Source organism: Trachurus japonicus, chromosome 18 (genome assembly GCF_045865225.1).
Source record: "Trachurus japonicus isolate A0001 chromosome 18, Traja_1.0".
Lineage (NCBI taxonomy): Eukaryota > Metazoa > Chordata > Actinopteri > Carangiformes > Carangidae > Trachurus > Trachurus japonicus.
In genome coordinates, this window is record NC_140924.1 from 29,252,148 (window position 1) to 29,276,025 (window position 23,878).

The 23,878-nt window shown below is 42.4% G+C and overlaps 2 protein-coding genes and 3 non-coding genes across 6 annotated transcripts; 1 reads left to right on the forward strand and 4 right to left on the reverse strand.

Moving 5' to 3' along the window:
* Positions 1-3,000: 3,000 nt before the first annotated feature.
* snx15 (sorting nexin 15) lies at positions 3,001-9,883 on the reverse strand. The gene is made up of 7 exons (XM_085759747.1): positions 9,652-9,883; positions 8,941-9,097; positions 8,436-8,551; positions 7,987-8,263; positions 7,701-7,874; positions 5,889-6,086; positions 3,001-3,642 (listed from the first exon to the last, which is right to left on the reverse strand). The coding sequence occupies exons 1-7, from the start codon at positions 9,748-9,750 to the stop codon at positions 3,503-3,505; spliced, it is 1,161 nt and encodes a 386-aa protein (XP_085615873.1). The 5' UTR covers positions 9,751-9,883; the 3' UTR covers positions 3,001-3,502.
* trnal-aag (transfer RNA leucine (anticodon AAG)) lies at positions 4,587-4,668 on the reverse strand. Its single transcript has one exon. It is a non-coding gene; the product is annotated as a tRNA-Leu (tRNA).
* Positions 5,125-5,206, reverse strand: trnal-aag (transfer RNA leucine (anticodon AAG)). Its single transcript has one exon. It is a non-coding gene; the product is annotated as a tRNA-Leu (tRNA).
* trnal-aag (transfer RNA leucine (anticodon AAG)) lies at positions 6,213-6,294 on the reverse strand. The gene has a single exon. It is a non-coding gene; the product is annotated as a tRNA-Leu (tRNA).
* Positions 9,884-17,951: 8,068 nt separating the features above from the next.
* Positions 17,952-23,878, forward strand: LOC146969589 (amino acid transporter heavy chain SLC3A2-like). Of its 2 annotated transcripts, none has more exons than XM_085760083.1 (11): positions 17,952-18,091; positions 19,226-19,437; positions 19,552-19,736; positions 20,605-20,778; positions 20,937-21,031; positions 21,135-21,274; positions 21,823-21,932; positions 22,226-22,428; positions 22,524-22,601; positions 22,732-22,951; positions 23,057-23,878. In XM_085760083.1, the coding sequence occupies exons 2-11, from the start codon at positions 19,241-19,243 to the stop codon at positions 23,206-23,208; spliced, it is 1,554 nt and encodes a 517-aa protein (XP_085616209.1). In that variant the 5' UTR covers positions 17,952-18,091; positions 19,226-19,240; the 3' UTR covers positions 23,209-23,878. The 2 variants fall into 2 exon arrangements, with proteins under 2 accessions (XP_085616209.1, XP_085616210.1); XM_085760084.1 differs by having other exon boundaries at positions 22,732-22,945; positions 23,051-23,878.

The following is a 23,878-nucleotide window of genomic DNA, read 5'->3' on the forward strand; positions in this document are numbered from 1 at the left end:
GGACATTAACTTTATCTGAAATATATGGCGGACTTTCCCTTTACGTTTTCAATACACAATGATATCTCTGTATTGAGTCACATTCAAAATGTCACTGACAAACTTCCCTTCACCTCACAATCAAGCCCTGAGCTGGAGGGAAACAGACACTGAGAGGCAGATAACATATGTGAGGACAGGCAGAGACAGACAGAGAGAAGCAGGCTGGACCAGAGAGACAGAGACAGACAGAGAGAAGCAGGCTGGACCAGAGAGACAGAGACAGACAGAGAGAAGCAGGCTGGACCAGAGAGACAGAGACAGACAGAGAGAAGCAGGCTGGACCAGAGAGCCAGAGTGAGACAGACAGAAAGAGAACCAGTGTGTTTGTGTGTGCGAGAGATGGGAGTGCGAGAGAGCGACAGAAGTATACTCAAATAGCTGAGGGCAAGGTGACAGAGAGAAACAAACGGACAGAGAGGGATAACAAGCTCATAGAAGAGGAGGGGGGGTTGTGTGTGTATGTGTGTGTGTCAGAGAATGAGAGGAAAAAAGAAAGAGACATAGGGCGGAAGGGGAGAGGGATAAAGGAAGTTGAGCGAACAAAAACAAAAACAGAGTGTGTGTATGTGTGTGTGTGAAAGCCATAGGTGTCAGAGTGTGCTATTTAGCTTAATGATGACCCACTGGGCATGTGGGTCATAACGGTTTGTGTCTCAAAGCCATGACTGTATGCCTGCATGCATCCATTAGTGTGTGTGTGTGTGTGCGTGTGTGCGTGTGTGTCTGTCTGTGTGTGTAAATAGAAACTCACTAGACACACACACACACACACACCGTCACACACGTGTAAAGTGGGTCTCTTCGCATGCGTTTAAGTGTGTGTTTGGTCAGAGGTTGGAGAAGCAGTTTTTCTAGCTGGTAGGACTCGAAAGATACTTACACACACACACACACACACACACACTCTCTCTCTCTCTCTCTCTCTCTCTCCCGTGTGCACCCACACACACGGTGAATCCAGCTTTGGCGTCCACACTCACACCAACAGCTGCCCTTCGTGTCATACATACACACATAATGCACCATGTATGGCACTAAATTATGCACAAATGTACACACACATCTCTTTCTTTTGATCTTTCATGATAACGCACACATTTGGTCCCTCGTACACACACACACGCGCGCGTGCGCGCACATACACACACACACGCACAGGGGGAAGCTATTATGCTCTCAGGCTGGAGTGTTTTGATGGTATAATTGCAGTGACCAGTGAGGAGAAAGAGACAGAGGGAGGGATGGAAAGAGGGATGGGGATGGAGGGAGAGAAAAAAAGGAGAGTGCTGACACTCTCAGCATGCTAATGTTGTGAGGCTCTACCCCCCCTCTGGTTTCATCCCTCTCTCCCTCCCTCCCTTCATCTCTTTGTCTCTCCATCTTCTTCTCTATCTCACATCCTCTGCATTTCACAGGTGCAGCACTAGAAAGAGAGATGGACAGAAAGGTAGAGAGGTGGAGAGATGAGAGGAAAAGAGGGATATATAACAGGATGGAGCAATGTTATCTCTCGCTTTCCCTGCCATCCCTCCATCCTCTTCAAGCTCCCCACAACGCTCAAAACAAAGCATGTAAAAAAAAAAAAAAAAAAGAGGTACGAGGGGATGAAAATAGAGGAAGAGGGAGGGTCAGTATTTTCCATCCCTTTAACAATGGAGGGATGATCTCTGCTTATCCTCTAATCACATCCCTCCTTTTTTCCTCTCCTCCATCCTCTCTGTTATCGCTCGTTCCCCACAACCCCTCTTGTTCTCATCTGGTGAGAGAAAGGGTAGCCTTTTCCTCTCGCCGGCCTCCCTCTTTTGTCGCCTCTCCATCTGTTTGTCCTTCCAGTCGTGCCTCCATCCCTCGCTCCTCTCCAGAGAAGGGATTCTGCTGTATGGCACCGGTCTCTTTCCTCTTTTCCCTCTCTTTTGCATCCTTTTCACCCAACCCTTCTCCCCCCTTTTTTTTTCTGTCGTCAGAAATGCCAAAACTTTAACCTTAATCACAGAAAAGAGAGAGATATAATCAGATGGAACCTAAACCAGTGAGCTGAAGCTCCTGCAGAAGTGGGGGAATTGTTAATTATTAGCACAATGTGTTAATTAATCAATGTGTTAAATACTGTATTAATGTAAATATATAATATGTAATCAGTCTGTCTGTCCGTAGGCATCGTGAAACTACTCTTTAACCAGCTACTGTGTCCAGTGTGGACACAGGAATGTGTCTTACAGCAGGAACGGGCAGTATAAAGCGTGTACTGCCATACATACAGAGGGATGATGGACATAAATAATATACACAGCTACCATCAGTTATGACAAGTTACCAGCAGCATGGTTGAGATGTTTGGTGCTATTATGCAATAACAAAGTGAGTTATGATAACATCTTCATTAACCTGCCCAGAAGATTCTTTAATGTGTTTAGTAGCTACATTTAACACGAGAAAAGAGCAGAAAACGTATCAGTTGTTTTTTATGTGATGAGTGTAGCAGTGTGCAGTGCAGGTTGTGCTTTCCCCAACAGCTTACTTTACTAACTACTGAATTAAGCTGCTGCTTTATAGTCAAAATTGCTCATCTGAGGAATACTAATATGAGATTTGGGGGATTTATAAGTATTCATACAGAGGATTAGGAGTTGCTGCACCAGAGGAGGCGTGATAGTCATGATCTGATGACAAACAGCGCCTCTCGGAGGAGCTGCCATGCTACTGCAAGCACGCAAACCTGCACAACCCTCAAGAACCACTGGATTTTGTTGAGCGGTCTATATGTGTATTCCCTACAGCGAGGTGGGTAAACTACACTGGGAAAATGTAATGAGTGGAAATCTGACTGACGACAACACAAATAATCAATCAGTGACAAATCAATAACCCTCCATATGTAACAACTCACCAAGAGCTATTGAAACGACTGCTGGCTCCAAACGTCTAACTTTATCCAACACAATAGATCGGTCATTGACTAAAATCCAAATCATATTTATTAACAAAACATTCCTTGTGCAAAATGCAAATTACATAATATACAGATACATTACTGTATTCAACAAGAGATTATAAAGCAAGGTAAGAATTAAACAAGAGAGAGAAAGACAGAGATGAAGGAGTAGTTCTCCATTAATCCAGTTACATTTACAGTTACCTTCAGTTCCCAGATATTTAGCGTTTGTGAATCAGTGATTTTTCACTGAAAGAAGGCCGCTCAACAAACAGTCGCAATGTAGTGTGTACCTCAGGAGTGTGTTACCTACATGCTCGTGTGTGTGCTGTGGTTTTGCACATGAGTGATATGGTATTTGTTGGTGCTGTGGTCTAAATGAGCATCACTTCTCGAGTATCTTCATCAAGAGAGTGTTTCCATTTTTGTATGTGTGACATGTACCTGTGTGTGTGAGTGTATGTCACAACCCTGAGCTTAGTCTTTGATCTGTCTTCATTTGGGAATTCAGGTATAGTGTGTATAAATCTACGGGTCCTGTGCCTGTGTGTTTGTGGATGTGTGAGTGTGTGTGGGTGAGGAGTGCCTGTCGATCAGCATCTCGGCGTGTTTCAGGTACTGGGCGGTCCGTCTCATCACAGCCTCCTTACGTACTGGATCTGGGTCTCCTAGAGAGACGGACACACAGGAACACAAAGATCATCATGTTCATTATTATTGTCCAAAGTGTAGGACATCAAGAGAAGAAGGAAACGACGAAAAAGCAGAGCGTGACAGTAGCTTCCCTAAACAATCTTAGATCAGGATTTAAAGGGATAGTTCATCATTTCTGCAAATTGGCCAATAACAGAACGTTACAAGACGGAGTTCTTTTCGAGGCAAATGCAGAGACTGCTTGCGGTTTTGCATGAATTTACCTCGAAAACAACTCTGTCTCATAACATTCCGTTATTATCTCATAGCATGGTGAATGTGCAGGTCACAACTTGTCCACGAGAGTGTTTTAGAGTTGTTGGATTGTGTATTTGCCGAGTTTGATGAGGTAAACCAAGAAATCCCATTAGCCTCCGTAGCGTAGCTCTGAGCGGCTCACGGCTCTGATCTGCTGTTCTAAAAATAGCTTGCACCGACAATTAAAGGTAACGAACCTACTCCTAAAACTATAGGGATTATGGCAATGGGCCAATTTGCCAAAATGTTGAACTATCCCTTTAACTTCACATCTATAATGACAGTGTAGATATAATCGAGTAGAAGTTTGGAGAGTTTGGTCCAGACTGTAAGTCCTCTTGTTTGAACAGCTGAGGAAAAAAACTGAACTGAACTGTTTGAAGCAGTGCTACTAATGACTGTTCACGTTTCAACAGTCCATGTAGCCACAGTGTTAATATCTATTGTTTCATCTTAACTGATCAGTGTTATTCAATAGAGACTCCTATTTTATTCAATTAGATGGTTTACTATCAAGTAGGGGTACGCAAAGGGGCTGCCGATGCCGACTTCACATCAAACAAGACAGCTTTCAAACCATACTTTGTCCCATTTACTATCACTTTATCAGACATTATTATTTTATCAGCAAGTACCGTAAGAGATGGACTGAAAAGCTTTCTGGCAGCGGTGGGATTCGAACCCACGCCTCCGAAGAGACTGGAGCCTTAATCCAGCGCCTTAGACCGCTCGGCCACGCTACCACATAACACAAAGATAAATCACCCTCCGTCAAGAGGGGAGGGGTGGTGGCTCATCTTTGACCCTTGTGAGGGTGAAAGGACACATGAGAAGCACAGAGTAACCTCAGATAGACCATGAGAGATTAGTAGAGTAACGGACGACACACATCCACTGATATAACAGTCCAACAGCTATAACAGGGTGGATCAATAGAGTACTGAATGCTACATTAACAATGCTCTGTCTATAATGAATCTAATCAATAATACAAGAGGAATTCTGTATTAGTATCTGCACATTCATAATAGTACTCTATGAGAGACTGCTTACATGCTACTGATGTGTTTTCCATTCATGTGCCATGACCTGCTGAACTGATTTTGAACAGTCACTCCAAACAGTTCACATGTGACTGTGAAATCCATCAAGCCATATAGCTGTTTGGACAACTTCAAGGAAGAACCAAGGAAAACCTCTGGCAGCGGTGGGATTCGAACCCACGCCCCCGAAGAGACTGGAGCCTTAATCCAGCGCCTTAGACCGCTCGGCCACGCTACCTCCTGACCTGCTAAGTATCTCTCAAGAATTCCTGGTGTCATGTGACCTCTGATCTCTCGTACATGATGGGTGCTCTGCTCTGCAGTGATACACTGGAGTCTTATCCGAGTGTCTCAGGCTACTCCGCCTCACTGTCCACACTGAGGACAAAAGGAGACACACCAGCAGACCGACCTAATAGCTCATCCATTAGTGACACAACAGATTTACTGCAGAGCAACACAGTTTACCCTTGCTACAGCAGGACAGTAAATACTAGAACAAAACAGCAATGTTGATTTTACTATGAGGTCACATACTGACATGGTGTGCTCTTCCTGTTTGATTTCATTAGAGCACAATGCATTCATCAGTGTGGTGGTGTTGTGTTCACAGCACATCAGAGTAAAGGTGGTCAACAGGGTATTACAGCTGTAAACTTAAATGCACAATATAATGTGTACTGATGCATTTTATGTGCATAAGGCACACATCCAGAAAATGTGCAGTTTTTGTAGTTTGCATGGTTTGTCAGGAGTGGACAGGACAGAGTGCATTCAGGTGAATCATGTACAGTACATTGACTGCTGGAGTCATGCCAGACTGTGTTTTTTGAAGTGTAATTTGAAAACATATAGCTGTGTTTATCTACCACATCCCTCCCTCCTTTCTCCCCCCTTTTCCACCAACTCATGGTTCTCACCCTGAACTCCAGTGATCAATATATCCACTGCTGTCCTGTATCCACGAATGGCAGAACTGAACTCTCCCTCCTTCTCCTTCTCCACGGCAGCTGTTATCTCAGTGGCTGCTTGGTTCAGATAACCCACATTCCCATCTTCCAGACTGGCTGGCGGCAGCGAGAACAGTTCTGAGTGGTCGCTGGAGGAACTGGATCGATCTGAAACGCAAGGATTCAGAGTTGTTACGACACTCTTTTACATCATTTCATTAATTATGAGAGATTGAAGGGATTTGACTTCTTTTGATTTTCAGTGATGAAGTGGAGGAAAGTTTAAGAAATAGCTGGCAGCAGTGGGATTCGAACCCACGCCCCCGAAGAGACTGGAGCCTTAATCCAGCGCCTTAGACCGCTCGGCCATGCTACCACACAACTTACTCATACCACTTTCAGATATTCTGAATCCAACAAAAAACACAGACAAAAATACAGCTGTACAGAAACCCATGACAGTCTAATCAGTGTTTATAGGGATAGTTCAACATTTTTGGCAAATTGGCCCATTGCCATAATCCCTATAGAGTAGGTTCATTACCTTTAATTGTCGGTGCAAGCTGTTTTTAGAACGGCTGAGCCGAGCCGTGAGCTGCTCAGAGCTGCGCTACGGAGGCTCATGGGATTTCTTGGTTTCCTTTGAGGTAAATTCATGCAAAACCGCTGATGCGCGTTCCCGTTGGGAGCAGCTTTTCAGCAAGCAGTCTCTGCATTTGCCTTGAAAACAACTCTGTCTCGTAACGTTCCGTTATTATCTCATAGCGTGGTGAATGTGCAGGTCACAACTTGTCCACCAGAACGTTTTGGAGTTCTTGAATTGTGTATTTGATGAGGGAAACCAAGAAATCCCATTAGCCTCCGTAGCGTAGCTCTGAGCAGCTCACGGCTCTGCTCCGCCATTCTAAAAATAGCTTGCTCCTTTACTCCTAAAACCATAGGGATTATGGAAATGGGCCAATTTGCCAAAATGTTGAACTATCCCTTTAACTCCAGATCTATAATGACAGTGTAGATATAATCGAGTAGAAGTAGACTGTAAGTTCTGTTGTTTGAACAGCTGAGGGAAAAATATAAATTTAAAACGAGTCGTAGTTTTCTTAGTGTCTTAAAGTTTCTTTACTATATAAATTGATTATTCTCCGGACACTGTCTGTCACACATGCAGCACACAGCAGGAGACTGTCTGTGTGAGACACTTTCTCAGATGCTGTAATTTCTCTATGAAGGTGTTTTAGGTCAGGGTGGGCGCCTGGGTGGGAGGCAGGACAGAGAAGTCATCAACACGCTCACTCACTGTGAATTCCAGAGACAATGACCGGCTCTATTCACACATCGCCTCAGTCAGACCTTACATAGACTTTGTAAAAGGGACATGGTGCAGTGAAATCTTTTAATCTCTGATTTGAATGTTTTGCGCTCTCCCGTGCAGATCGTCAGAATCTTATGAAGATACATTTTTGGGTTGAATGTCGAATGTGAAGCACTGTAGGAAAAGACATTAGTTTGGAAGAAATTATAGAGAATGTTATTGCAATAGATCACTAAGGTTTGAACATTATTAATGTGATATCTGCATAACATTTGGACAGAAAGGTCTGTTAACAGATAGTCAACATGTGAAATAATAACTAGGTATTTTGGAAGGGAATCTGCACAGGATAGAATGTTTAAGGTAGAAATCATCAAATACTGTAGAAACAGTCCAGAAGTATGGTAGTTTCATAAATTAGAGAGTTGTGAGAACTGAAAGCAGTGATGTTGTTTCACATTTATTTTCACCTTGTTTAAAGCAGGGATCAAAGACAGCCAAGTCATTATCAGACAGTGGAGGTGGACCTTCTTCCTTTGGAGATGGGAGCTGCTCTTCTGCCACTGAGTTGAACAGTGAATCAAACTCTTCCTGGGACTCTTGTGACTGGAGGTTTCTGGATGCAGCGGGGTCAGGAGACGGGACTGGAGGAACAAACACCAACCGGAAGGTAAGAACAAGGAATGAACGACTGAGTGGAAGAAGAGGAAAGCACAGGCTGGGTTAATAGCAGTAGGTTTTTTATCCACCATGTACCTCTGTCATCAAGTTCTGTATCACTCAGCTCCTCTCTCTCTTCTTCCTTTGGTGAGCCTCCCATCTCGCTGTAAGCCTCGGCCGCCACCTCAGGCTCTCCCACTTCCAAGCCCAGGTTGGTGCCCAGGTCCTGGGGTAAAGTGGGAGCCTCCCTCCCCTCCTCTTCCTCTGCAGGCTCACAGTCTGAGGCCCTCCGCTTGGGGAGGGGGATAAGAGGGGGAGGCAGAGGCCCGGCTGAAGACAGTGTTGGATCTAGAGGTCTTATGACCTCACCGCCCTGAAGAGAGAGAGAGAGAAGGGAAAAACAGAGGGAGTGTGTGAAAAGCAGTAGCAAACACAGAGTCCAATGGCATTACAACTTTTGGATTAGTGTGTCTTTTATGTGCAGATATCCATAACCATGACATTTCAGTTTCACTTCCTGTCCTGTGTGTGTGAGTGTGTCTTACTCTGAAGAAGTCCTTGAGCTGTGGGCTGTTGTAGAGTGCAGGTATGGTGGTAGTAAACAACAGCATGGCTTCTGCTGCGTTCCTCCTCTCCTCAATCACAGCTTCATCAAACCTTCCTACAACACAGATACACATACATTAGTAATAACCAACATTATGATGCAGGGTAATTATAGGAAACAAACAACAAGGATGGAGGCCAGACTGGTACAACTGACAATGTGTGTGTCACTGGACACAGTGTCTATTTACTGACTGTGCTGCTGCCAGTATATCTGTAACCACTGAAACTTTACATCATGAGCTGAGGGGAAATGTCACAAGAACCATGACAAAATGCCACGATAACTGGAACAAGTATCCTCAGAGAAATGACTGAAAGATAACAACAAGATAACTGCATGAAGATGCTACAATCATCTTAAAACATGATAATTGAGCTGGATTAATACTGTAAAACTTCCATAGCTCATTATGATTTTGTATCCAGCCTCTGTTGTTTTACCAAAAACTTGTGCACGGGGAAAGGATGGAAACTCCTCCTGTCTTCTGAACAGGTTCCTGTGTGTGTAGGCCAGCTCCCCGTGGAGCTTCTTCAGCTCTGAGAACCTCCTCCACACCACCACCTCCTTCACATCCTCTGGATGTCGCTTGGACACAAACTACACAAGGAGAGAGGAAGTTATTTCACCCTGCGACAAGCCTTTTGTCACATTAGCACACAGCAAAGTGTTGAAATTATGGGTATTTTAAATAGATGAACAGAGGGGGGGAAGGCAGCTCAGTGCACAAGTATGGTCATGGGTAAGTTCAATTGTGCTGAAGATACTTGTGTATAGATAAAAGGGATGTGATCATTCTGATTTTGAATGCATGCCTGACTCGACCACGGGGCATCAGTGTGGTCATGGGGGAGCTGCAGCTCACACACTGAATCACAAGTTCTCTCTGTTTCACTTGAGCGCTCACTGTGCCCCAGATAAAAGAGCCATTGTGTATTCTCCCATCTGTCTGAGCTGCTGTGTGTTCTACTGACAGGTACTTTCATGTTTTCTAAGTGAATAACAGTACAAAGTCATTTAGCTGATTGAAGTAAGCAGTTCAACACATGAAACACTCGAGAGAAGTAACAGGCATCGAGGATAGACATGAAGAAGTTTAAACGTGTGAGTGTTGTGTTGTTGTAGCTACAGAGAGAACGAGAGCAGACACAGACCCTTGCTGTCACTTTGTACTCCGTGTGTCCCTTCTCGTGAGTGCGGGGCTCGGTAACGGAAAAGAAGCGGTAATATTCCTCTTTGACTTTCCGCGACATGTCGGTGGTTGTAAGGACAGACAACAACAGCAGCAGCAGAGTGTTGGAGCTCCGAGCAGAGCTGTCTGTCACACTGAGCTGCTCTGTTGTGATTCTGCCGCCGCCGTCACTCCTCTTCGCTTACTTCCTGGTTGGTGACGTAGGCCCGTGCGTGATTACGTATGGAAAAAGGCGTCAAGTTATTTTTTCTTTTTTTTGGTGGAATTTTTCCTTGTTGTAAAAACATAAATGTAGGCTATGTTTTTTGTTTCTAATCTCTCTTTTTGTATAAGATGTCTATTGTGTAAACAGTAACACTCATTATATATGGGCACACTGTAATAATCTGTAATAAACTTGTCTGGTGGCGACAGTCTCACATAGCCAGCCATACATTTTTACAGTTTTTCTCAATCGCTTTGGTGCTATTCTCAGATCAGAATGAAAGTTCTCATAACTATTAGTTCAACCTCCACAACATGTAGTCATTTGTTCACATCATAGTAGCAGTTTCTCCTTCCTCTGAACAAATTGCAAATGCTTTTGGACATGTATCAGTTGCTCTCATACAATTCTCTGCTGTTTTACAACATTATCATTTGTTTATGTCATGTCAGTCAAAATGAACTATACTTCTGAACGCTGAATAGTCTTTCCCTATAAAACTAATAGTCCTCATTTCATTGCTTGAGTCATTACATACAAAATTGTTGAACTAGTTTTCAAAATCTGTCAAACTAATTTTAAATGTTGGGAGAAGCACTGTGAATTCAATGATTCAAACATTTACAGTAAGGAACAACAGGTATGTATGGTATTGGACAGTAATTCAGCACTAAACAATCTGCACTGCTGTCATTGTGTCAGGCATTACTGTAAGATACAGTGGGACATTTACATTTAGACTTACAGCTTCACTAGAGAACAGATTTACTGTATTGTAATGTATTACAGCAACCACAGTAAAGATTTCCCATCTTTACAGTACGGTACTGTACTACAGCATTTTACAAGTAGGAAGCACTTTGACAGTATTGTACACTACAGTAATAATGGTTGATGCAGTACATGTACTGTACATTACTGTAATTTTACTCTGCATCACATAGGATTACAAGACAACCTCACAGAGGTGGAAGAGACTGAGCCCATTACAAACAATGGCATAAGGTTGAAAGAGATACAATGTAAGGATGACATTACTGTATCTTTGGGAATATTGAATCTGTTTCAATCGCTACAATTGACAGAGTGATGTAGATGAAAATGTGACTGGAACGTCTGGATGTGCAGGAATGATTTACAGTACTCTGTAGGTTCAGTTACTATATGTACTGCAACATTGTTTACGTAAAGTTGTACCCAAAGAGTGTTTCTCATGTTTGTTGTAGATGACTGTAGTGTATTTTTCCTTTGAACAATGCTGTGAACAAATCAGAATTGCAAAGAGCATATAGTAGAAATGTGAAACATACATATTCAGTATCTCCACTAAATACAGTAATGTGTAACTTTACTGTAGTTTTCACATGGCTGTACAAGTAGTGTATAGTGCTGTCTGGAGCATGTTCAGGTAGTATCATCACTTTTTGCATTGGAAAACACTTAGAGAATAAAGTGTCCTAATGAAAACATGACAAAGCCATTTGACCATCTTGTTCATAAACGATGGTGTCAGGACTTCTCATTTTGACGGCACTGACAGTTTCATTGACATGAGTACTTGCTTTTGAGGGATGGACAATCCATTTTGAGCAAGTGACGCGCTTTTGCAGGTCATCCACTAGGTTTTGCAGTTTGAAATAATTGTTCTGAGAAATGCACTAACTGTTGTGCAAATGTTAAGAGTGATGTGAGAATAGCACCAAAGCGACTGAGAAAAACTGTAACTGACATGACATAAGCAAATGATAATGATATAAAACAGCAGAGAATTGCATGAAAGCAATTGATATATGTCCAAAAGCATTTGCAATATGTTCAAAGAGAAAGAGAAATTGCTACTGTGATGTGCACAAATGACTAAATATTATGGAGGTTGAATTAATAAGCAAGTGAGAGAAACTGTAACAGACATTTTAATTGTCTTGATATTTTATTTTAAAGCAGAAGTAAGCGATCCGGTGGTTTTGGCTAACTTCTTGTCAGCCGATGGAGTTAGCAGCCCCCGCCCTCGTCATGGATCTATTGGTCCTCGTCCCTACGTCACCACATTCACGCGCATCCCTTGGCTGCACACACAGAGAAGGACCGCCCCTTTATGCCGTTCTCTCTCATTGGATAAAGGTTGTAGGATACAAGGAAAGTTTTCTCCTCGGCTTACAGCAGAGCAGAGTGACTGACAGACCCGTGTTTCAGACCAAACACTCTATATAAGTGATTGACGTCGGAAGATATAACTATTTAAGACTTATATTAACACAAACATTCTGCTTCCTTCTGCTTTAATTGTCTTTTGTACAGCACTACAGCTTAAACTGTTAGATACATCAAATTATTATTTGACATTACAATAAATTCTCCTGAACCTCTTTTCTGAGTCAGACAAATTCACCACTTGCAAATTCTGTTGATTTTCTTTACCTATGGGAATATATCACTGACAATGATATCTTCAAAGAAAGAAAAAAGAGTTGTACTTGCTTTGTGTGCCTTTTATTGCTTAAATCAGTCAGAGACACAGTGAGGGAAACTGTGGTGGGTGTGGTCAGTCAGTCAGTCTGTATATGTATTTTCACAGCTCAGATGTAGTCAGAAATTCAGAATTAGGTCTCTGCAACATTTGAAACTGGAATGTATAGACTTACCATAGTAAAAACTTCATCGTTTTATATGTGCATTGTATGTGATTGTAATTACAGTTTACAAATATGCATACACTGTATTTATAAATTGATCATAAGCTCCTACTGCCTCTTATATATTAATGACCGTCCCAAAAAAATGCACAAAAAAAAGTGTCATGGTAATGGGAACAAACTCTTCAAGAACATTTTAATCCTCTGGGGGGCGCCAAAGACTTTTGTAACTCACTCATGACAACAAGTGAATGATGAATGACTTGAGAGAATGTGGATTTTGTTTGATGACTGTGTCTCTGTGTCAAAGATGCTAAAATAAGTCAAGCACATAAAAGTCTTGGACATTCCCTGTTTAGGACAATACATCAAAGACAGAAACAACACACTGAGGAAGTTCCATCTGTGCAACAATGCTCTCCACCTCTCTCCTCTCCTGACCTCATTATTCATATCACAGCCCCTCTCAGTAATTTTATGAGTTTGAGGTCAAAGTGCAAACAATATCAGTGTTACTTTACTGTAATTAACTTGCCTTTCTCAAAAAGAGGGTCAAAGTTTGAGATCATGACGTTAAAACCTTTTGAATGAACAGAATGCTGGTGGAGTGTGAGTTGATATCTAACAGGCTGTAGCTCAAAGGTCGGTTTTCACCCTCACTGCTGCCGCTCTCCTCTCTGGTAATTACATGTTAAATTGAAGGGAAAATGTTGGCAGTCACAAATGAGGTAAATATTTGATCTGAGACAACCTGGGTGCCTGTTTGAATTCTCTGACAAAAAGCTGACAAGCTCCCTCCAGACAGTCGTCAAACAGCTTAACACCTTATAGTTCACCCAGATGTAGCTGCTTCATGGTGGATAACGAAGGGGTAGACTCTGCTGAAATGAGAGGATGTTTTATACAACAAAACAGAGGATGGTTTCAGTCCATTAAAGTCTGGGTTGTGGGCCTCCTCTCTCCTGAAAGAAAAGAAAAAAAGAGTGCTCCAACTGAGAAGAGAACTGTTTGAGATTCTTCTCACAGAGAGGGGAATTCTTATATAACATGCAGCGAGTGTTTCTTAATGAGAGAAAGAGGTGGTGTAGGGGAGAAAGGGGCTCAGTGGAGGGACAAAGTTCAGGGAGTGAAAAATGTAGTGACAACAGAACAGGCCAGTCTAAAGGACAGAGAGGAGAGCACATGAATGAGAAGGAGATGGACATCGACTGGGAGAGAGGGATGTAGAGAGATTATTACAGTGTGCCCAGAGACACATATTATGATAAAACTTAAAAAATATACTTTCATACGTAGTGCTTTGTATCTGATTTAAACCATTTCATTTCTGAAATTTGTTCTTCTGTTCATCGAGCTGTATTTTTTCATTCGTTTTGATTAATTTTTGTGGCAATTGCACTCACGTGATGAACTAATTGTTCATTATTTACCATATTAGTGCTCCATTCACACTAGTTCAGAGTTAGAGAGGAAGGCTTTTCACTGTGAACAGTCCCCTCTTTGTCTGAGTGAGAAAACTGGGCCACACAGTGTTATCTAAAGAGAAAGAGGGGACAAAAAGACAAAAGAACTGAAAAAGTATTGCAGATAGAAAGTAAAATGGAAGAGGGGACAGATTGGAAAAGCTGTTTAAATGTGCAGTGTGTGTGGCTTCATATACCACTGTTCTGCCTAGCATTTACAGTAGTACAATGTACACCTGTATCAATACTATCAGTGAAACAGATCATAAAGCAATAACATTACACAATATAACAAAGTCCCTGTAGACTGAGTGTTACTTAATATAGGTCCGTCACATCAACTTATGGGAAGTTTCAATCTCATCTTTCTCTGCAAATGGTTTTCTACACACAAAAGTAAATATTGTATCACATATGTTTCCTGTTGACTAGACAGGAAAACTGGTTCATACTTGTTCAAAAGCTAAATAAATCAACCTGTGAACATAAACATCAACATGACGCCTCCTCTCTCTCTCTCTTTTTTGATTAAATGAAAGCCGAGTTTCCCAGAACCACACTGGTTGTGGCTGAACTGTATCAGTGCACGTTGCAGTGAAACAATGACATGAAAGCAAAGACCTCAGTCAAACTGGTCTAAACTGGTCCAGGTCTGCCTTGCTGTGCTTTTTTTTCACTAGCTCACACTGTCTTGCAAAATAAACTCTCTCAGAGGGATCAGACGAGGATTTATAGTGAGGCCCTGTGTGTGCATTCATCTGTGTGTGTCTTGACCTAACTAAGAGACACTGGACTATACATTTTCTACAACCCCAAGTTATATGTTATGTTGATTTTGTGATGTGTGGACTAAGTCTGGAGATAATGGCTGCAAGTTCAGCCTACTTTTAGATCACAATTTTCCTTGACGTATTTTTATGAAACCACCTTTTTGCTGTAATAATAATTGATATATTGTAAAGTGCTGTATCCCTGGGCCAACAGTGTAATGTAATGTTAGTTAGTTAGTTTAGTGTTTATTTTGGTCCTATAAAAACAAGTACAATAGACAACAACATAACATTTTCCATTCACTCATTTAAAAATTGTTTTTAACAGAACAAAAAAACCTGCATATTCTACATACAGCAGTTTATGTGCAGTTATCACTGCTATGTTTTAGGGAAAACAGACAAAACTATGCAGCAAAGTTGCCCCCCCCCTCCTCTCCTTTTTCTCTGTGAGTCTGTATGTAGGCTAACACGTGAATTTACCACCCCACCTCTTCTGCAGCCAGAGGCATAAACAAAGCCGAGGCTCTTCAATAGTCTCAGGCTCGTATATTAAATCGTTGTCCTCCATGAACTTGTGATCTCATATGCCAAACAACACAACCACTTTGCAAAACATATGAATCTGTGTCACGTGGAGTTTGAACGGCTGTTTGAGTTTACTCTACAGGCTGTGAAGACTCACTAGAGTTCAGAAAACATGTAGGAAAAGAAAGACACAACAGTTTCAGTGTAGCTCAGCGCTGTGTTTCCATTACGACCTGTGGCCATGTTCCATTTCAAATTTCAGTCTAAATTTTGCTTCACCCTCAGCTCATAAACATGTTTACTCATCCCTGCCCCCTCCTCACTTTCTGTCCGCTGTTTCCCCTGTTTATTTTTGCACTTCCCCTTTCCTATAGGCCACTCCTCTTTCCAGGACTAACCACTCATCCTTCTCCCTTTCTTACCCTATTTTTCTCTCTCTGTTTTTGTTCCTGTGAATACTCAATGAGAAAAGTCAAGACGGCCCCTTTGTTGTTCTTCTTTCTGGATACTCTCTGGACGAACAGTACAGTATGTTCCCATCAGCCAGCGGCCAGCAGCCCTGTCACAATCTGACGCTGCAAAACTCACACGTGTTCAACAGGCTGAGATAAATACAGAAACAGATGGTGTGTTTGAGTTTGTCCACTGGAGAAACACAGGCAGCACGTTCATGAGCATGAAAGTGTCAAACAGAACCATCTCTACAATGCAGACAGTAAACAGTCTTCAATTTCTGAAGCCGCCAGTAACACTCAAAATAACAGGTTCTGTCAATAATTCACCAAAAGATCCATAGCAGTCTCGTGACCCCGTCTGAGTTAGATTTATCAGTATGGAAAAGATATAGAAAGGTGTCATTGAGAGTGTGTTTAAATCAACCTGTTGTTTGGAAAGGTTGCAGGAGTGAGAATGTAATGTGAATGATGAATAAACCTGCATTACATTAGCATTATCTTCAGAAAATGAAATAAAAGCCGGGAGCTTCATGGTTTATTTTGAATTCAAACAACCTCCAGGGCAGTATAGATGTAGGTGAGAGGCTGAACAAAAACATAGTGAAAAAGACAAGCAGGCACCTGCAAGTACCCGTCACACCAGGGCAGAGAGGTGGAGCATGTTCCTGCAGTTATCTGTCACTCCATCCAGATGTTTACTTCACATAATGGAGAGAGATAGAGGCCATTGAAGATCTAAGCAAAGTGGGAGAATGCACATTGAAGAGCAGTGACAACAGTCATATCACACAGCTACCAGTCAATCAGGAGATGTTTTTGTCCCCATCTTCCTTCATCATGACTCAGGTCAGACAGAAACAATCAGCCATTGTTGTGTAAATGTATTCCTGTAAATATCAACTATTGGACAGCGACCGGCAGACAGAACAAAAGTAACATGATTATCTGAGGTCATATTTACACACAGATCTACTCATGAATCATTTGATCTTTATCTCAGTTAAGATAAACAACATTTTCATTCTCCTGTAAAAATCACTAAACACAGGTAACCTGTACAAATATGGTCTGAAAACGTGCTGCAGCAGTTACATGACATTAAGATTTTGTGTGAGCTTTTCCCAGAACTCAGCCGTAACTCAATGAAGGTCAGCAACAGCTGGGAAAGGATTCAGAGCACCAGCAGGGACAGGGACATGCTGGGTCAGCTACTCAGTTCAACAACTCTATAAATTAATGTGGACAAAAACATAAATTAAACTACTTACTTGACTACTTAAAATAAATAATTTGCACCAAACTTGATAGAGGGCTGGTGCATGGACAGCCTCATTAGATTTAGGGGCAGATCCAGTTGAATGATCTGGGAAATTATCACTGTGTCCATAATATTGCAAGATCAACACATCTTCAAGCACTCTGCCACTTGCTAATACAAACCATGCAGTGCATGCACATATAGTCAACATATAGCCTATGTCAATTTATTATTTTCTTTTCATATGCAGCAAGGTTGTATACAAACACATTTTTATTAACGTTATTTTTGCTCTTTAAAAAAAAGACTCAACACATATGTAATAATCATAAAAATACACGTTTTATTGGTTTGCTTATTACAGTAGCACTGATACTGAGGCAAGCTATAGAAATACTGAAAAGGTCTGATTAATCTCAGAGAAACTGCCAAGCACTGCAATGTGAGTAAGCCTATGATAGTTTCAGGGTGAATAGACTGATCAGAGACTGTTCAGTCACTGTTGATGAGGGGAAGAAATAGTGCAGAGGTGTGGATAAACGGAAAGGAAGTGGGGAGTGAATTGGATTACTGAAAAACAGAGCTGCAATCTCCATTGATCACATAGTTAAAGTCATCAGAGACCATATGATATGTAATCAACTAAACTGATTACATTATATTCAGGAAAGGTTTCTTCAGCCAACTGAATCGGGTTAGTTGTTGCTGACAATTTTAACAAAAATCATCTCTTTATCCTGATTTTGCAGCACAAAAACTGTTCAGGATGAGTGAAGATGCTTCACTACAATTTTTAAATCAAAACACAAGAGCTCAGGTCAAAACAACACTACAATTCAATCATTAGGCACAGAGTGTAGGCTGCTCATGTTGGCTTGTTTGTTCTCTGGTGTGTGAGGGGAGGTGGGGGTGGGAGGGGGGTGCACGTGGGGTGCTATGCCGTCGTCACTAGTGGGCGGAGCAATCCGGGCAATAGAAATACCGAGTGAGCCTTGTGGTGTTACAAGATTAGCAGAGACCTAAGGATTAGCTACCGACGAGGAGAGAATAAAGAGAAGCGGACGGACCATAGTCTCTGTGTTTTTTACAGGTAATGTTTCATTTAATGTATTTTAGTTTTCTACTACAAAACTGTGTTTGAGTCTCAGCTGACTAGTGAGCAGGAAGGGACCGCCGGTTTCAGCGCCTCGTGCTCCGCAGATGGTGAACTGATGTCATCATCTCTTAAAAAAAAGAGCGAAATTATAACCTGCTACATCAGAGCTTTTAAACCGGTTGAACGTTTCTTTTTTATATATATATTTCCTAACTGGGATTTAATAAAAAGAAAGAGATTTATATTCGGTTTCTAAGATTATTTTCTTCCATCAACATCATTTGACAAACCGGAGCAAACCAGCCAGCTAACAGCGGGGGGGGGGGGGGTCGGCAGTAGCAAGTAAACACAACACTTATGTAGAACAGCTGTCTCTAATGGCGAATGTAGCATTTTATCCATGTAAAAAGGCGCGTACTTCGACCTAGTCTATTTTCGATATCCTGTCTAGTTTTATTTATTTATTTTAAATAAAGTTTAATTCGGATAAAAACGAATACACAAATAAGTAACGAAATTGAAAAGGGTAGGATATGGCGGTTACGGATTAGCTAAGTTAACAAATACTCTTATTGTGAAAATGACGTTGTTTCCGCTGATACGGTTGTTTGTCCTGAACGTGCAACCGGCAGCTGTTGTTTCATCAGACAACTGTTGAACCTGTTTCTATTGGTTCACACACCTTCAGGGGCTGTCCGCCCTGTTGACTAAACTAACACGTACTATAACCAAAGATAGGCCTACTAGTTATACGAACTACGACCTGTAGTGTAATTCACAGGTGTAGCTATTCTCTGAGCTCTCTCGTCAGTCTGAGCCTGTACCATAGACTGTAGGCTGTATAAAAAGGTCTGTACCAGGCAACAACCTGACAACTACGGTACTTCTGCTTTGGTGTTCATCTAACTAACCTAGCTCATTCACGCTTTACCTACAGAGTACTGTACAAAATACTATTCAAGTGACCCAAACTATTAAGGAGCTTCTGCTCATTTTGAATTTTGACTCTTTGTTACTGCTGATCCTCAGTCACGTGTTTGGATCTGTGTTACTCTCCTGTGTCTTTTTCTGACTTGGTTAAGTTAACTTGACCATTATTTATGTTTCCTTTGTCCTCCCCCTCTACAGGAATCAGACCCAACCATGAGTAAGGACGCAGAGATCGACATGAAGGAAGTGGAGCTGAATGAGCTGGACCCAGAGAAGCAGCCCATGACCGGCGATGGCCAGGCAGCAGGCGGAGAGAAGAACGGCAGCGTCAAGCTGAAGGTCCCAGAGGACGAGGTCACATTCACAGGCCTGTCCAAAGACGAGCTGATGAAGGTTGCTGGTACTCCAGGGTAAGCTTTCAAAAACTGCAGATAATACTTGCAAAAGACTAGTATTGGCATGTGTAAAAGAGTAATATGGCTATTGTAACATTTCTCTCCCTATGCGCTCATTCTTTTCTGTAGATGGGTGCGGACCCGCTGGGTGCTTCTTGTCCTGTTTTGGCTAGGCTGGGTGGGCATGCTGGCTGGAGCCATTGTAATCATCGTCCAAGCCCCCCGCTGTAAACCCATCCCTGAGATGAACTGGTGGAACGAAGGACCCCTGTACCAGATCTCTGATGTTGAAGCTTTCTCTGATGGACTGAATGGTAAACCTACAGTGTTTTTTTATTATGCCTTACAGACCAAGGCTGATGCCCCTTCTTTTCTTTTTTTGCTTCCACCTTTTTATTTGTCAAATAAGATTTAGAGATTCTGGCCTTGCTGGGGTAACCCACTCCAATTCACACTGGATCAGTCTTGTGACTATGTCTTGGGTTTCCTGGGTTGTGCGTGGCCTGTTCCAGCTGGCCAGATACCAGATACTGCTGACTAGGCTGACACTGCGTGACTCACGGTCTAAAGGACATGAAAAACCCTTGAGTCATTTCTTTCATATCACTCTCAAGCCGATTTGAGGTTAAAGTTGAGCAACGTAGTACATTTGATGTAGCGGTGTGCAGATTTTCTTCTTTAAAATCTCATAAATTCCAAATCTTGATTAAAACTATTATCTTTCAAGCTTTTTATACATAATCAAATACCACTTAAAGGGCAGTATGATGTACAGCCTTCATTTCCCAGTTAAATTTTTAGGGCAGGACGCGTTGTACTGCCGTTCTCAGAATGAATTACTTGTGAGCGCTCGGGTTTCCAACAAGCCTTGGCCAGAATTCCAGAGACCACACGTGACTGTGTTTTCACATCAAGAGCCTCCTTGTACTCAGGCTTCACATGGCCAGCAGAGGCTGTGGAGGGAGCCATTCACATGCTGCTGCCTCGAGCCAATAGAGACGATGAGAGCAGCAGCTGCCACCCTCAGCTTCCCTCATTCCCCCCCCCCCCCCCTCCTAGCTCTGTGACCTCTCCTCTGACCCTGTTACTTTTCACACATCAGCTCTCTGTTGTCCAATGTGGAGTTTACACTTATGTGACAATACATAATTCTCCCTCCCCTGTCCCGCTACTTGTCTGTAGGTGTCGCAGAAAAGCTGGACGATTTGAACCAGTTGAAGGTGAAAGGCCTGGTTCTCGGCCCTATTCACACCGTCCAGCAGGACCAGCTAACCACCCTGAATTTCCAACAAATCGACCCAACCAAAGGACAAGAGAGCGACCTGATCACTGTGCTGGAAAAGGCCCACAAGAAGGGTATGTCATCACACACGTGAGATCAGTTGAGACCACCACTATGAATCACAAATGTTGTAACAGTGTAGGACAGTCATTAGTAACAGTGTAGGACTGTGTGTATGCTACTCTGTGGTGCAGGTTTATAAGCAGATGTTTGCTTGTTTTTTTTCTGTTAGGCATTTCTGTGGTGCTTGACATGACTCCAAACTACCTGGGAGCTAAGCCCTGGTTTACCGATGCCGATGCTAGTGAAGTGATTGATAAACTCAAGGTATGACACATACATGATGCACACACATATTTACTGTCTGTGGATCCTCTCTGAATCCATGTCATTGAGCTGTTGGAGCTGAAGTGCTGATATCATCTTCCAGGAAGCAGCAGAGTACTGGCTGAGTAAGGGTGTTGATGGCTTCAAAGTGTCTGAGATAACTGTGGCCAACGGCCTCCCTGACTGGTCCAAGCTGCAAGCCGCTGTCCAGGGCAACCGCACTGAGGAGGATACCAAGAAGAGGTAACTATGGCTGCCACTATCTGACCTAACGTCTTTTTAATCACCATCAAGATGATTTAGGTAGGAGCACATAATGTTTAATTTGTAATTCTGCAGGGAATATATTTGTGAACTTTGACTAAACCAGATTATGAGTTTATTGAGCAGTTTGTAGGACAGCTAACTTTTGGGAAAGCGGTTTTCAAAGCATCAGTAAATTGCCAGCTGACAGGGTTTGTGTTTCTAGAGAGAGCCTGGAGATTAAATGCATTCCACTGCCACAGGGGGCTGTGGGTGGGGGTCAGGGAGAACTAGATAGAACTAGATCAACAAGAAAAGCCTCCACAGGCCTGATGGAGCCTCACACTCATGTTGAAGGGACACCTTGTGGAGAAAATGAGGAATGACACAATTGACTACTACAATCAGATATCAGTGTTCGAGGAGTAATTCTGTATGTTTCTTAAAACAATTTATGAAGTCAAACTTTTCTAGTTTCAGCTGACTCCAACATAAGCTGTTGCCCTACTCTGCTCCAGACTGATCTGACCCTGTTTTTCTCTCCTCAGGGCCTTGATGGGTGTAGTTGAAGGTGCTTCAGCTGCAGATGTGTCTCGGTTCCTCAACACCACCGGTGTCGATCTGGTCGTTACTGACCTGCTCAGCAGCAACGCTGGAGGTTGGTTTGTGTTTCTGCTGTTTGAAGTGAATGTTTTCTCAATGTTTGGCTGGTCTAACAAAATATTGGACAGATTACACTTATCAATTGAAAGAATCCAAATGTTCATATAATAAAGAAAATTGTAATTGTTGTATAACAATCCTGCATAGCAATGTGTGTTGTACTGTTTGACTTGTATTCCCTTGTTTTCCTTGTGGCATTCTTAGTCTCTAAATCAGTGTTTGTGTGAAAAGCAGCTGTTGGTACAACACGGTGCTTTACAGATGATTGTTTTACTTGAATCTCTGCAGGTAAGGAGCGCATCCAGGACATGGACACCCTTCACCCCCAGCAGAGAGGTCTGGGCTGGGGCGTAGGTGCCACCAAGCTGAGCCAGCTGTCTACTGTTGCCAAAACTACATCCCTGATCTACCTCTACCAGCTCCTGCTGTTCACCATGCCTGGAACCCCAGTGTTTACCTATGGAGATGAGATCGGCCTTCAGGCAACAGAGGTAAGTCATAAACGGACCAGATTGATTCAAATGTTTCAACATCCTCACTGCTCTCTTACAGAGTGTAACCAATTTTCCTTTTGTTTCCTTATCAGGGTGCAGGACCTCCTAAGATGGTTTGGGATGTAGAGAAGGAACCTGCAGAAGGAGCTGCTGTTGATGAGGCTGCTGAGGTAAGAGTCAACTGTTTTCATGAAATATCTGTGTGGAAAAGGAGTTCTTGGGGAAACAAGCAAGGGCATGGTCTAACGTACTGATTTACTTTGTTTTTCTTAAAATGTTTCCTATTTCTCACGCTCACAGGCTCAGCGGAAGGAACACGCTGGTCTAAGGAAGTGGTTTAAATCCCTCAGCGACCTGCGAGGCAAAGAGCGCTCTCTCCTGCACGGTGACTACTATCCTCTCTACTCCTCCGACTCCTCCCTCTGTTTCCTTCGTCTGTGGGACCAGAGTGAGAGATTTGTAACAGCCGTTAACTGGGGGGATCAACCTGAGACGCTCAAACTCTCACTGGCACCTACAGGCAAGTTTCAACTCAACAGAAATACTGTTTCTACTTGATATGTAACGTGCAACATGCTCAGTAGTTATTGTGTTCATGTTTTTAACACGGTGTTTGTACTTGCAGAGGGAGTAGAGTTGCCGGAGACGGCCACGGTGAAGCTGTCGGCGAACATGAACACCACAGAAGAATTCACAGTAGACTCCTCAGTCAACCTGAACCAAATCACTCTGGGACCAGGACAAGCCGTCCTGCTGCATTTCCCCTATGTGGGCTAAAGATGGCGCCAAACCATAGGACAGCTGCCTGCAGATGAGCCATGTTAAAAAAGCAAACAGTAAAAGGCAGTCCTTAGGAATAAAATATTCAAAAGAAACAGGGCTTTATCTCTTCACCATAACAAATTGGACTTTCTATCAGTTTGTTTAGTCAGAACTGAAATAAGTTGCGTTCAAGAAAATCTGCCACAGACTTGGAGAATGCTGGCCAGTAAACTCTTGGGCTTTTATAAAGTTAAAACATTTAGTTTTTGTTTTTTAAAGTTAACTCTTGTGTGTTTTGTTCCTTGGAAAAGATAACAGCCACCTCAGACGTGCACTGGTCAATTTAACTTTATGTCATTGGTGATCTTTTATTGTTGAAGACCTCGGTTTATTGTCCAGATGTGTGAAAGACATTCCATTCCATTCTATGGGCATTTCTTTAGCAGTCCTCCTGTGTTTTTTTAATTTTAGATTTTAAGAAATTCTGATTTTGTCACTATTTTACTTTCTTAACGGTCTTTCTGTCTCACTAGACAGCACACAAGAAAAAGAGATGAACTCTGATACATGTGGGAACTTGGTTTGAGGTATTTTAAGAGTGCTAAAAAACAAAATTATTGCAAGTGGCTTCAAGTCTGTCAAGTCAACTGAATTGGAAATGAATAAACAGAAAGCTCTGTACTGA

Bases quoted from the DNA above. Each gene is read 5' to 3' on its own strand.
- LOC146969589 (XM_085760083.1), top strand. From the start codon at position 19,241: ATGAGTAAGGACGCAGAGATCGACATGAAGGAAGTGGAGCTGAATGAG. The intron at 19,438-19,551 runs GTAAGCTTTCAA...TCTTTTCTGTAG, and splicing joins AAGGTTGCTGGTACTCCAGG to ATGGGTGCGGACCCGCTGGG. The intron at 21,933-22,225 runs GTTGGTTTGTGT...GAATCTCTGCAG, and splicing joins GCTCAGCAGCAACGCTGGAG to GTAAGGAGCGCATCCAGGAC.
- snx15 (XM_085759747.1), bottom strand. From the start codon at position 9,750: ATGTCGCGGAAAGTCAAAGAGGAATATTACCGCTTCTTTTCCGTTACC. The intron at 8,552-8,940 runs GTAAAACAACAG...TCTGTGTTGTAG, and splicing joins TCCCCGTGCACAAGTTTTTG to GAAGGTTTGATGAAGCTGTG. The intron at 8,264-8,435 runs GTAAGACACACT...CTCTCTCTTCAG, and splicing joins AGCTCAAGGACTTCTTCAGA to GGCGGTGAGGTCATAAGACC.